The 15,026-nt window shown below is 42.3% G+C and overlaps 1 protein-coding gene across 13 annotated transcripts in view; it reads right to left on the reverse strand.

Annotated features, from left to right (window-relative positions):
• Positions 1-15,026, reverse strand: part of LOC110486310 (axin-1) — a 46,907-nt gene that overhangs the window by 14,409 nt on the left and 17,472 nt on the right. For 4 of the 13 annotated variants that reach the window (XM_090196399.1, XM_090196397.1, XM_036941021.2 and 1 more), the window contains exons 1-3: positions 11,606-11,766; positions 7,505-8,479; positions 180-326 (exon numbers count right to left, since the gene is read on the reverse strand). In XM_090196399.1, coding sequence (XP_090052525.1) covers positions 180-326; positions 7,505-8,400 — 1,043 coding nt within the window. In that variant the 5' untranslated portion in view covers positions 8,401-8,479; positions 11,606-11,766. Of the gene's footprint in view, positions 1-179; positions 327-7,504; positions 8,480-11,587; positions 11,783-15,026 lie in introns of those variants that run through there. The other 9 variants (XM_090196398.1, XM_090196396.1, XM_036941020.2 and 6 more) reach the window with 4 other exon arrangements.

Consider the following 15,026-nt stretch of genomic DNA (forward strand, 5'->3'; position numbering starts at 1 on the left):
GTCCTCATGCTGAATAGCAAGGAACAGGGAAGCTAACCTTCATTCTCGAAGGCATTCTGCCCTTACTTCTGGTATGTACTATTACAGTTTGACCGATTGTGTGTGTGTGTGTGTGTGTGTGTGTGTGTGTGTGTGTGTGTGTGTGTGGGAGGTGATGCGGAGGCTGTGCGAGTACGTACACACTGCTGTCGGTCAGGGAAAGTGTGTCTACGTCGCTGGCACTGGACATGCTCTGCTGCTCGCTGTCGTTGGCGCTGGTGGCAGGGGCCATGGCGTAGCCCGAGTTGACATAGTACGGGTTGACAGGCTCCCGCCACGGCACGCGTCTGGAAGAAACGCCAACATTCAGAGAGATAGCATTAAGGCATTAACAATACATAGCACATGATATAACACAATCAATGATGTCAGAGTGTATTAGCACTGTTAAACAATAGAGTCAGGTTCACGAGACACACGCAAGTACATTTTACGAAGATTATTGCACTGTATTATCATAGCATTAAAAGGGAAGGACGTTGCTAGTTATTCTGGTTAAGAGCCGATAAGAACTGAGTGACAATGTAAATGTCATTAAGATGTAAAACAAAAGGAACATTTCCAAATAAGACTACTGTAGTATCTCTGTAGTAATACACGCCTTTCACACCAAACCACCCACATTGACATAATGAATATCCTTCAGGGGGTTTCTAAGGGTAGGTACAGTAGAGATGCTGATTTAATTCTTATTGGAAGCATCGCATCACCACAGCCTCCATCGTTGACTCATCCTCCCTCAACTGCTCCCTTCACATGCATTATAGATCTGGGTAGGCCTCTGTTCTCTTCATCTTTAAACTGAAAAAGATCCCTAAAGTGGTCCGTGCGTGTTCCCTCCCTGGGAAGTCTGAAGCTCTCAGTCTTACCAGAGACCAAACCCAGGCTACTTCTGACTGGCTATCAGTCAGCCCATATTCTAGCCAAACAAAGAGAAAGAAAATATTTTGCAAAGTGGTAAGTCAGTTTGGATTAAGAGAAGAATGGTTGAAGAATGTCTTTTCGTTCTACATCATGTAAGTAAAGGGATGAGATTCTAATATGTCTAGAGATGACACATTACAATTGGTTCTCTTTGAAAAGCAATGGCAGTCGTAACGGAAGATGGCATGTGTGTCATAAGTAGACTGCCAATCTATCGAATAAAATGACGATATAAACTAGATTTCCATGCGAATATTCCTAAATCCACAAAGTGAACACGCGCATTTTCCCACCAGTGGTGTTTCCACCAAGCTGAATTGTCACGGATATATATATATTTTTTTAAATCAGCGCATGATGACGTAGTGCACACAAAAAAATATATATTTTCAGCTTACCGAATAAAATGCGAATGTTTACCGTGTTTCCCATCGCATTTTCATCTCTACCGACAGTTTTGCCACAAAAACTTTTTGCGTTAAATAGCTAAATATGACTAGTCTGGTCTTGATGCTTTAGCCAACAGCGCACAGACACAGATCGAGTAGGCTCTGCGGTAGGCTAGTCTACATGATGATATCACAGAGAATTTTTTATTTTATTTTGTCAAAACGGCAGTCAAAGCATCGATCAATCAAAGTCACCAGAATAAGACCCTCGACATTTATTGGAAAGGAGCATCAAGATCACCATGCACTTTCACCGCCTTGTGAAGTTCATCGTAACTTATTTCCACTGTAGCCTAATAAAGTGTGTTGTTTCCTGAGTCGTAGTGGGAGGACCACACACACACACACACACACCATGTGATCGAGTGACTCCAAGTTTACTTCGATATGACGGCTATTACATATTTGCGCATAAAGGCATTTCCACCACCATTTCTCACATAATAACATTTTACAGAAACAAAAAGATCCCACCATGTTAAACTAACAACTTATCTGTCAGCGTCTAGAAAATTGTACTGAAACTTCCTGTTTCCATCACAGCTGTTATTTGATTTTTTTATACTGTATGACTTTACTCACATACATGGTTGAAACATGGTTATTGGCTATAAATGACAGGGCCGAGGCTAGTGGTACTGCCGTCACATTCAGACAGGATCATATCAAGGCGGTGTTCAACTATTCGGCAAAGAGCAATAAAAGTAAGAGACTATTCCTCGACAATCCCGGAGGCAAATTTCCCCCAGAGGAAAAAAAACAAGACAGAAACGTGCCTCACTTCCTATTCAACATAACATGAAAATAAAATACAGGTCTAATCTTCGTAAAGAACAGGTGTACAGTCATGCTTTCTGAACAGAGTCCTGTCCATCAACCATAAGTCCTATCAGCTTTTATCACTGGAAAAGAGATTACAGTTTAATACTAAAGCACTCGTCATTAAATGATGCTTATGGCCTTTTTGCATTTTCCGTCCATAAACACAGTCAGCAGTAAACCATTACATAATCTGCCCTTCAAAGGAAGTCTACTGAATTACCCATGGCGAACATGCATGACATTTGCTTTCAGCTTACAAGCCAAATCTAACAAAAACATGAAATGTCATAACGTGAACAACTAAGAAAAGAAGGGAAAGAGCTCAGATAAGTACTTCATTTGGAATAGTCAGCAATTTTGCAAAAAAAAAGTGAGTTTCCATTGAAGTCAAAAATGACTCAATATAAAAAAATTAAATAAAAAGTTGAGTAGTAAAAATCGATTCACTTCTCAAAACAGAGGCTCTGAGGAGAACACTTCTTTGCTCCGGATGCTCTAAAAAAAAAACTGCTTTGAGGAACAAAACCCACACCATGACGGCATCCCTCATGCTACATTTATCAAACAAAAACAAGTCCAACCAATACGAGCCGTCAATGCATAGAAATGTACATTTTGTGGCTGCGGTGCAACGTGGTTGTGGATAACGACAACGTTATATGGCCACGGTTTCAAATGAGTGGGATTCATTTACAAGAAGGAGCGTTACGAGAGGAAATGCAACTGAAAGGGGCAGCTGCAGGAGGCCACAGTGTTTTAAGGAGTGTGCACGGCACGGGAGCGAGCGCCAAGCAGGAAGCCTCCTTTCTACCAGGGTTTCCCCTTGACCTGGAAGCCTGCTTCCTCCTAGAAACCAGGGCTTCCAATTCTAAAACCTGGCTGTGTTCTCTCTTCAGGGCACCATGTGGAAAATGGCAGCCTCCTACCAGAACCTGAACCATCCATCCTACTGACTGGTAGTGAGGCATCTGTTTATGAGCCGAGCAGCTCTCGGATTACTGCAGCCTCTGATGATTATTCCCAGGCAGCACTCAAGCCCATGATCTAGAATCTTCTCATGATTGAAGCAGCAGCCATGATGTCAATGCTCACAGAATCACAGAGAGAGAGCAAAGAGACGGAGGTGAGAGATGCTTTCAAACTAACACTGGTTTCATCATGGTTGATTTTTTTCTGCTGTTTAGCTATGACAGTGTGGGTGCACAGCTGTAAATGGATGACATTTCATCACGTTTCTTACGACCGACGAGTAGGCCAGATGGCTTTCGATGAGCATGAGGAAATACCCGAGTGCAACAGCAGCACTGGCCAAAACATTAGTCATACCGCTCAGAAAGCCCATCAAAACATCATCCGTACCTTTGAATACCCTTGTCCTGAAAAACTTAATTAAATTGTCCTCCTGGTGCACAGTGATCGAAGCTCAATGCCAAAACAACTTTTGTTGTTCCAATGACCTGGGCATTTCTTTGGACCGAGAGAATAATTACTGGTCCTTTATCACTCCCCTTTACATTGGAGTGCAGCCACCCCTGGATCACCACTGATTGGTTTATCAAAGCCCTGCCCATACACAGCAACATACAGTTGAAGTCGGAAGTTTACATACACGTAGGTTTGAGTCATTAAACCTCGTTTTTCAACCACTCCACAAATTTCTTGTTAACAAACTATAGGTTTTGGCAAGTAGGTTAGGACATCTACTTTGAGCATGACAAGTCATTTTTCCAACAATGTGTTTACAGGCAGATTATTTCACTTATAATTCATTGTATCACAATTCCAGTGGGTCAGAAGTTTACATACACTAAGTTGACTGTGCCTTTAAACAGCTTGGACATTTCCAGAACATTATGTCATGGCTTTAGAACCTTCTGATAGGCTAATTGAGGCTAATTGACATTATTTGAGTCCATAGGAGGTGTACCTGTGGATGTATTTCAAGGCAATCCTTCAAACTCAGTGCCTCTTTGCTTGACATCATGGGAAAATAAATTTAAAAAATCAGGCAAGAATTTTTTTTTTGTAGATCTCCATAAGTCTGGCTCATCCTTGGGAGCAATTTCCAAATGCCTGAAGGTACCATGTTAATCTGTACAAACAATAGTACACAAGTATAAACACCATAGGACAACGCAGCCGTCATACCGCTCAGGAAGACGACACGTTCTGTCTCCTAGAGATGAACGTACTTTGGTGCGAAAAGTGCAAATCAATCCCAGAACAACAGCAAAGGACCTTGTGAAGAAGCTGGAGGAAACAGGTACAAAAGTATCTATATCCACAGTAAAACGAGTCCTATATCGACATAACTTCAAAGGCTGCTCAGCAGGGAAGAAGCCACTGCTCCAAAACCGCCATCAAAAAGCCAGACTACGGTTTGCAACTGCACATGGGGACAAAGATCGTACTTTTTGGAGAAATGTCCTCTGGTCTAATGAAACAAAAACAGAACAGTTTGGCCATAATGACCATTGTCATGTTTGGAGGAAAAAGGGGGAGGCTTGCAAGCTGAAGAATACCATCTCACCCGTGAAGCACGGGGGTGGCAGCATCATGTTGTGGTGCACTTCACAAAAAAAATGTATGTGGATATATTGAAGCAATATCTCAAGACATCAGTCAGGAAGTTAAAGCTTGGTCGCAAATGGGTCTTCCAAATGGGCAATGACCCCAAGCATACTTCCAAAGTTGTGGAAAATGGCTTAAAGACAACAAAGTCAAGGTATTGGAGTGCCCATCACAAAGCCCTGACCTCAATCCTATAGAACATTTGTGGGTAGAACTGAAAAAGTGTGTGAGAGCAAGGAGTCCTACAAACCGGACTCAGTTACACCAGCTCTGTCAGGAAGAATGGGCCAAAATTCACCCAACTTATTGTGGGAAGCTTGTGGAAGACTACCCGAAATGTTTGACCTAAGTTAAAACATTTAAAAGGCAATGCTACCAAATACTAATTGAGTGTATGTAAACTTCTGACCCACTGGGAATGTGATGAAAAAAATAATAAAATATAAAATAAATAAAAAATAAATAATCACTACTATTATTCTGACATTTCACATTCTTAAAATAAAGTGGTGATCCTAACTAACCTAAGACAGGGATTTTTTTACTAGGATTAAATTAGAAAAACTGAGTTTAAATGTATTTGGCTAAGGTGTACGTAAACTTCTGACTGTAGGTGAAGGAATCAGACCTGCTAACAGCTAAGTTACTCATTACATTCTCTCTACAATTACTCTGAAGATGACATGGTTATATAAAAATTGAGGTTATATATATCTAACCTGTTCATACCAGAAATTGTCATTGAGGTAAACCATCTAAACTACTTTCCGAGGGAGACCTGGAGAGAGAAGGGGCACCAGGAGAAAGGTTCCCGGTGGAAAATGAGTCAGGGGTGAATTGAATGAGTTGACAGACAGGTTGAAATGAGTCTTTCTGAATGAACAGGTTCATATAAAATGTGTATTCATGCTCATCATAGCACGTACACATATTCAGAGAGCTTTGTCTCTACAAGAACAGTGACTGGCTGAGGCCATCACCTGCTTGTCTGAGAACAACGCACAAATATCCCGCAACGTCTTTTTGTGCATTACTACACAACTGTGAAAAAAACGTGTTTTTCTCCATATTCATCTTCACTACCGAGCTGCTCCCTTTTAATTCCCTGGCTTCTGGTCTTCACACATTAAAAGACATCTGACTGCTGCAAAATTTAGTTGCACAAAACCCCGAAGGGTGATGCTAAAAGGCTATTTAAAAATGGAGGGTAATATTTTTTGTAATTTCCGCCAAATACTAGACCTAATGAAATAGTCATTTGAAAACAACCTCAAAAAATGCACTGCTCTCACTAATTAAAGCAAATCATATCCAGGGGCCATAGAATACACAATCAGAAGTAGGGTGGAGTGGGGAGTGTTTGTGGTTTTAAAATATCCTAGTCTTTCATTTTGTCACATTTATAGGCCAGCTGGAAATGAGAAAAGGCAACAAAGGCCTATACACTATAACTATACTAAAAACACTGTTCGGAGCATCCAAATAGACTGAAGTCAGACAAAACAATATTCCTTAGCATAGGCCAATAGTCTAAACAATGTGCTATTTCTGAGTAGACCTATTTCCAAAATCACAACACTAGTCCTAAACTAAAACAAAGACTTGGAAACGTTACTTTTTTAGTCAGGCTAATTGAAGACGGATTTCAAGTCTTTCAGCCCTGCAACCACAACTCTTCAACACATTCTCTGCACAGAGTGCTACTGCATCTTCTGGTTTGTTGAAGACTGTTGATAGAAAAGTGGGTCAACTTCTAGGGATAGAATTCTGCAATCTTCAATCTCTGCACCAGACAATGCCAACAGTGAATATCCGTAAGCCCATCTGAAAAGTAAAAATGCTGTGTTCTTACATATTTCAGAGCAAGGCTAAATAAATCTGCAAAATCCCTCCGCGTATCCTTCTCACAACTGGTGATGATAGCAGCTTTGCTTAGTGACCAATATGGAACAAATTCAGAGATGTGTGAATATGTCTTTTAAAAAAAATATTGATATTTAATTCGCAGACTTTGGCAGGAACATTTAGAGGCCTAATCCTTTGCATAGTGGGCTAAAAAGCCCAGAGGCGCTGTTTCTGTTCCAACAGGACGAGGATTAGAGTTTTAAGTAGTCAGTCACATCGCACAATCCCATTCTGCGCAAATGAAATGACACAAGGCTGTGACACAAAGGTTTCTGTCAAATGTAACATAAGCATCATATTACTATTGATTAAAGAATGGAAGACAGATAAACAAGACCGTACTTTTACAATCCTATTTTAGTCATCCAGAAGAGAAATATCGGGACTGCTTCCTTTGACTTTCGGCTGCAGTTAAACCAGACTTCTCCATTTTCCACAGTCAAAAGAGAAATCACGTTGAGCTTTTCTCTGAGAGAACCTTTCTTCCACTAGAAAAGCCGGCCATTCACGGGACACCTGCGTGGGGAACACAAAGAGCGTCTGCCTCCACCTTCTAACAACCAGCAAATGCTCTCCCTCCGACCCCTGCCTCACCATCACAGGTACTTAAAGGCCTCTGCCTGCACTGCATTCCTCTCACCTTAAGCTGTCCGCTGTGCTAAACTCAGAGACACTTTTCATCTCCAACTTCAGGCAGCACTCGGACAGAGGGGGGGAGGACAAGTTTATTTCTAATTCAGCACTTGCACAGAGAAGCTAGATAGTTATAGAGACTGGAGAGAGAGAGGATTTACCTGTACTCGTGACTGTCCTGGAATCTCTTGGTGCTGGTGACGCGTTGGGAAGCTGTCTCCTGAAGCAGCTTCTGAGTGAGCCGGTTGCTGGGAGTGGGATCACTCTCCTGCTGCTCCTCCAACTCGTGGTCACATCTCCACTCCTCGTCCTCGTTCAGCGTGGGCAAATACCCTGGTAAAACCTTCCCACCCCCAGAGACAGAGCTCTGGTCGCTGTAGAGCTTAGGGCTCTCCCCCCCAGTCCTGGTGTATTCCAGATAGATATCTGACTTGAGGAACAGCGGGTAGGTGTTCTCCTCCATCATAGTTTGAATCTCAGTCTGAGCCTGGTCAAACATGGCCGGGTCAATGTGCAGCCTCATCACACAGTCCTTGATGAAGCTCTTGGTGGCCGGTTTGATCTGTCTCGAGACTATTCCATTGTTGTCCAGGATGTACTTTTTATAAATGGCTTTCGCCAGTTTCAGCTTCTTCTCCTCGCCCTGGCCCTCGTTGGCCTCGAGCTTCCGGAAGCCAGTGCAGGCGAACCAGAAGTCCAACATGTCGGCACATTCCTCCTGCTTGAGGAACGTCCTGAACAGGTGGATACCATCCTGGTCGTCCAGGAGAGAGTGCAGGGACTCTGCCCACTTAAGGTAGGGCGGCGTGGGGGAGGCACTGCCCTCCGGCTCATAGCCCAGGTCCAGGTCAGGTCGTCTTGGCGTGGCCGTGGAGGCCTCGTTCTTGAGGCTCTTGAAAGAATAGAAGCCGTGGCTGTAGGGCCGTCCATCGCTGGACACCAGCTCTCCTTCCTCCCCAGGGACCGGGGGTCTGGGGGCATCCTCAGTGAAGCTGCCCCCCAGATCCACCAGGTAACCCCCCAACTTGTCGCCCACGCTCATGTTCACAGCGTCCATACACCCCGTCCCAGTACAGCCCACAGTGCAGAACGATCAGATCCACCCCTCTACTTATGCCACCGTGAAAGAATTTCTCCTGTAAGAAAAATACAAAAATAATGAGTGGAAGCTTTAAACACACGTTTAAACGTATTCACAGGCAATGACTCAAGACGTTTATTATCTCATTTTGACAACTTAGTAAAAAAGAACAAACGTTTGAGACAAATTGGAAATCCATTCAATACTGAGAAAATAAAAGCAGACTGAATATCTATGTCTAAGCATAGAATTCACACAAGTCTAATATTTCAAAAAGAAATCCTGCCAAAACAGAGATGCCATAAATTATTTCATTGCTCACATCGATAGCACCCATTTAAAAGGTTGAAAAAATATTTTGACTACTAAGAAATAAAATTCAATATCCCCTAAAGCAAAGGGCATTGAAGAAATCGATACTCACGAAAAAAAGTGATCTGTGTGTCATGTGTTCACACAGATTAGCACGTTCCATTAATGACTCCCTACAGCAATACCTTAACATCAGAAGATTCTAGAATATATTTTTATTGTTGGGTTTCTGAACTGCAGCTAGGCTATATGTTAGTGTGAATGAAATCTATTCTATAAAATACAGCGGTAGCGAAAATTAAGAACACCATTTCAGATATAGCCTAACTGCTTCATCACAATCCTATTGAATGTATTTCTGACTTGGAATGGTTGGCTGAAAATAACTGAACGGAAAAGGGTTATGGACACCCAGTAGTAGGGTGCCTCTTCCTTCCATTCTTTAAAACTGTCAGGTTCTTATTTTGTTGTTTTTTCCTGTAAGTAGAGACAGATGTGCACATCGACCCCTCTTCACTATTGAAAATAAACGTGCACGTTTGACATGTGTCATGTAAAGGACACAGAGAACAAAAACTCCACTTGAGGCCACTGATGACAGACACAGATCCGAGCAGTGTACTACAGGAGCCGACCCTGAGCATGAAATAGAGCGACAAGGGCAGAGCATTCTGGAGGTTAAAAGAGGAACTGCGGGGTGCAGGCAGAGCCCAATCTGCCATGACTGTGACCACGGCTGCTGTGTGTGGTGAATGCAGCCAGGCAGGCACTCCGACTGATCATATCAGAGGACGACCTTGAGTCAAATATTTTCAGTCCCTGCTGAGACCTGGAGGAAGTGGCCCTCCCCTGTGGCTGTCCGGGAACTATGGAGTGGACAGACAGGGTATTTTACACATCACAGTGCAAGGAAACACTAACTATACTCAATCTCTCCTTTTCACCTTGACAGAGATGATGAATCTACACAAAAATGTGATACGCTCAATTCTAGTAGCAGGAGTAGTACTTCTCTTTAAATGTTACATTTCAAGATTCTCAATATCTTTAGAATGTCCTCATCTATCTAGACACCAACTGACCTAGAATGTCAGCTCATACAAATACCTGGGTATCTGGCACTATCGTTCCACACACAAATCAATAATCTTCAAGCAAAGGTCAAGTCCAGACTCGGCTTTCTCTACCAGAACAAATCTCAATTCACACACAGTGTTAAACGCACCATGGTCCAAATGACAATACTCCCATCCTGGATAGTGGTGATGTCATCTACAATATGGCCCCAAAGTCCACCCTCAAGAAACTGGACGTACTTTACCACTTTGCCATAAGCTTTGTCACTAGTGCCCCATTCCAAACCCATCACTGTGACTTATAAGTCATTCATTAACTACATGTATGACATAAAACACACTGGCTCACATTCATATACAAATCCCTCCTCGGCAAGACCTCCCTTTATCTCAGCTCACTATACTAAGACTCCACACCACCAACAACCTGAGATCCAGCAATTACATCAACCTGGCAATCCCCAAGACACTCAGTATCTTTGGTGAAAATGCTGTTCAATTACCTGCTGCTAGAGACTGGACCATGCTACAAAAAAAACGCTAAAGCTATGCTATTTTGAGCCAACTGGTACTTTTAAAAACAAACTGTCTGAGATTTTAACTGATAACGGCATGTGTTTTCCCAGTGCCTCTTAATTAAATGCTGCATATTACTCAATCTCTTGCTGACTGGGCATTGTGTGTACTTTTGACTGTTGTATCTATGATATTGTTTCACCTATTTGTGTGTTATACGTGCTGCGCCTGCTACCTGAGAGGTCTCATTGTAAAATAAGAATTTGATCGTTATAGACACAGTAGGTGTGGACGTTAGCTAATGGCAACTGCTTTGACTACTGGGCATTAGTTCAGCCAACTGCTCAGAATGATTTGTGCAAACATTATACGCAATTGGTCATGTCAATATCAAACCCTAAATCTAAGTTCCCCTCTTCACTGCATCAATTAAACGGCTCAATTTAAAATTCAGGGGGAAAAGCTTAGGTGTGAATTCGTTGTGGGATTCGTTTTTCCATTCTCAACTTCCACTGTGTACAATACCAAAACAACACTGTTGGAATCAATTAACTTAGCAACATAGCCTTCCAGCAACAACGTAACAAACACGTTAGGAAGCTGACGTTATACTGGAACAAAATAAAAGTAACAATATTGATGCTGAAATTCTATTAAACCACAATGTAGCCTACGTAGTAGCACATTTACCAAAATAGCAAGATCACATTATCAAGAACAGGCTGTGATATGATTCCAACTGTGAACACGTAGACCGTGCAAGCATTACCATGTGCACATTCACAAATACTGTGTTGCGGTCTTCAGTTTCGTAATATGCACGTACATTTCCAAAGAGTGTAATCTGTATTACTACACCCATTCCCTACCATCCCTAATGCTTTGAAGTGATCACCACATTCATTGCATTCATGTCTTGGCCTCTGAGTATGAGCAGCACAGCAGCAGAAACGGATGGGGGAGGGGAGGCAGAAACAAACTCCGTGCACACAGCCAGGCCCTTCCGCAGCCGACCGACTAGTACACAACTTTGCAACACTATTTGCCTACTAAAATGGAAGTATCTTAGGTAATGAATGTTCAGAGTTGTTCACGACCAACACCCCACCACCATTCAGAATCGATAAAAGACGCAGCAGAGATAGAACACTCGATCTCGGAATTGACTAGCCCACACACACAGCAAAGCGATGGCACATATCATCTCCGGCTACCGCAATCCCAAACCATGAGCTGAAAAAAAGTACTCTGTACTTCACCTGTGAAAACCTACTTGCCGTTTTCGAGTGCATCGGGAATCTTTGCTTGTACAGCTCACTGTGAATCGTGTCATAGATGCGAATGGGAAGAGTTTAAAAATAACAAAGAAAACAGTCCGCTCTCCACCTCTCCATGACTGTCTCTCACTCCTGTCTGTGTGGTGGTTCAGAAGATGTACAGCGCCACGAGCGTTCAAAAAACATACTGCCGCGGTGTGGAAGAAGGGGGGGGGGGGGGGGGGGGGGGGGGGACCTGAACTGGGGGGGACCTGAACTGGAGGGAGAGGGATGATGTGCATTCTCTTCAAATATTCTACATTGTAGCTAGGCTTTCTCTACCCAGACGACAATATATTTTATCACACGTGTTGATGATAATAAAGACAACCTGATCAAACCATCTAAACAAATCAAAAGCCTAGAATGATAATGCTACATCTATACCGTTATTTGGAAATCATTTGGCAGAAAAGGGTCAAATGAAAACGCTCGTATCAGGGGGGGGGGGGGGGGGTATGTATAAGCGATATTCTTACAGAGATAAACATAACATTTGTGAGGAGAGGAACAATGCCGCATGTAAAAGCAGATGATGTGGCAATAAGAGACTGTCGACCACCTGTCTCTATACGAATGCTATTTACAATATTTTCACAAGAGCTGTTGCCAAGGAACTGTTTTGAGAATATAGATTCAAAAAGGCAAGTAATAATTTAATGTGGTTGTCCTTTGCCCCTGTTATTTTATGTATACGGCTGGTACAGAATAATGAAGAATGGAGTTATTGTGTTTGCCTGCTGCCACTGTACTGTGGTTAGTTCACTTTGAAAATGTCCGTGAAACATCAATATCAACACACGGGGAATATGAACGTGGAGTGCAGCTTATCTACTTTGAATGTCACACAAGAAGAGCCAGAGAGAGGTCTATTATCACCATATGTCCACTACATTACAACAGCCAATGAATTATTGTATCTTATCATTTAATTCTATCAGCTCTGTCAGAGTTTACCTAAGAGAAATGCAGGGTGGTATGATGGCACTCTTTAACTCTTCCAGCTCCATTCTCACAGCTTGTAAAGAGATAAAGATCAAAGGTATGCCCGTGATTGTATTCCTCCACCTGAACCAAAGGATAGAAATGCTTAGACAAAAGTTAATGCAGGTGCCTTTCAACTTGCTATTCGAATCTTTAGCCCCCTTTAAGAAATGCACAAGGGAGTAAGAATTAACGTGTATTTTTACTGGAATGTATATTTGCAAGGGCAATGTGTGTTTTGACTGTGTATCACACGCGGTGTGTTGATCTAGACCTGCAAACTAGCTGCACATTCCTGCAAACAATCAGGTCTGTAATCTCAAGGCTTTACTGTACTGAGATCAAAGGCCATTGGAATGCAGAAAGCCATTACTGGTCTTGATGGTTTGATTAGATTAGATCGTTCAAAAAGTACAGAGAATGACTGTACATATTTTTCAACTACATTATATTTTAGGGGGGATTTGACACCTGCACTGCAACAGAATGAGCCAACACAAATCTGGCATATGTGCAGCCCTTCAAGATTTGGAGGTCCTGGTGTTGTGTAAAATGATCAGAGTAAACAACATCTTGAGGTATACTTAGTTACACCCAGTGTTGTTGTAACCTGGTTGAGGTTAGATATGACTGTATGTGCTTCAAGACACATTTTATTAAGGAGATTCTCTGTGTACTTTTGTATACTTGTTAGCCAGTAGTTCTGAAAGTATCACTCAGGAGCCAAAAGTGGTCCCCGAAAATTGCGTACTACGTCACATATGTGCAGATATGTGCACCAAGTAATTGCTCTCTCTCTCTCCTGTGTCCACAGAGCCGTTGGGCATGCCCTGCAATCTCATTGGGTAATGCTGGGCAGGACTCTTCCTAGCTGTCACTCAAATGCAAGGGGCTAGAGCTCATTGGCTAGAACTCCAATTGGTAGTGGGCTGGCCCACGTGGTGGGAAATGTGCATGACATAAGTAATTTTTCCAACATTTGTTTACAGACAGATTATTTCACTTATAATTCACTGTATCACAATTCCAGTGGGTCAGAAGTCTAAATTGACTGTGCCTTTAAATAACTTGGAAAATTCCAGAAAAGGATGTCATGGCTTTAGAAGCTTCTGATAGGCTAATTGACATCATTTGAGTCAATTGGAGGTGTGTCTGTGGATGTATTTCAAGGCCAACCTTCAAACTCAGTGTCTCTTTGCTTGACATCATGGGAAAATCAAAATAAATCAGCCCAAAAAATTAATTGTAGACCTCCACAAGTCTGGCTCACCCCTTGGGAGCATTTTCCAAACGCCAAAAGGTTCTACACTCATCTGTGCAAAAAATAGTACACAAGTATAAACACCATGGGACTATGCAGCCGTCATAACGCTCAGGAAGGAGACGCGTTCTGTTTCCTAGAGATGAACGTACTTTGGTGTGAAAAGTGCAAATCAATCCCAGAACAACAGCAAAGGACCTTTTGAAGATGCTGGAGGTAAACAGGTACAAAAGTATCTGTATCCACAGTAAAACGAGTCCTATGTTGATATAACCTGAAAGGCCGCTCAGCAAGGAAGAAGCCACTGCTCCAAAACCGCCATAAAAAAGTCAGACTACAGTTTGCAATTGCACATGGGGGACAAAGATCGTACTTTTTGGAAAAATGTCCTCTTGTCTGATGAAACAAAAATAGAACTATGGCCATAATGACCATCGTTATGTTTGGAGGAAAAAGGGGGAGGCTTGCAAGTCAAAGAACACCATCCAAACCGTGAAGTACGGGGGTGGAAGCATCATGTTGTGGGGGTGCTTTGCTGCAGGAGGGACTGGTGCACTTCACAAAATAGATGGCATCATGAGGTAGGAAAATTATGTGGATATATTGAAGCAACATCTCAAGACATCAGTCAGGAAGTTAAAGCTTGGTCACAAATGGATCTTATAAATGGACAATGACCCCAAGCATACTTCCAAAGTTGTGGCAAAATGGCTTAAAGACAACACAATCAAGGTATTGGAGTGGCCATCACAAAGCCCTGACCTCAATCTTATAGAATATGTGTGGGCAGAACTGAAAAAGTGTGTGCGAGCAAGGAGGCCTACACACCTGACTCAGTTACACCAGCTCTGTCAGGAGGAATGGGCCAAAATTCACCCAACTTATTGTGTGACGCTTGTGGAAAGCTACCTGAAACATTTGACCCAAGTTAAACAATTTAAAGGCAATGCTACCAAATACTAATTGTGTATGTAAACTTCTGACCCACTGGGAATGTGATAAGAGAAATAAAAGCTGAAATAAATAATTCTCTACTATTATTCTGACATTTCACATTCTTAAAATAAAGTGGTGATCCTAACTGACCTAAGAAAGGGAATTTTTACTCTGATTAAATGTCAGGAATTGTGAAAAACT

The sequence above is a fragment of the Oncorhynchus mykiss genome, chromosome 13, assembly GCF_057628025.1.
Source record: "Oncorhynchus mykiss isolate SJ-2025 chromosome 13, ASM5762802v1, whole genome shotgun sequence".
In the NCBI taxonomy this organism is placed as follows: Eukaryota; Metazoa; Chordata; class Actinopteri; order Salmoniformes; family Salmonidae; genus Oncorhynchus; species Oncorhynchus mykiss.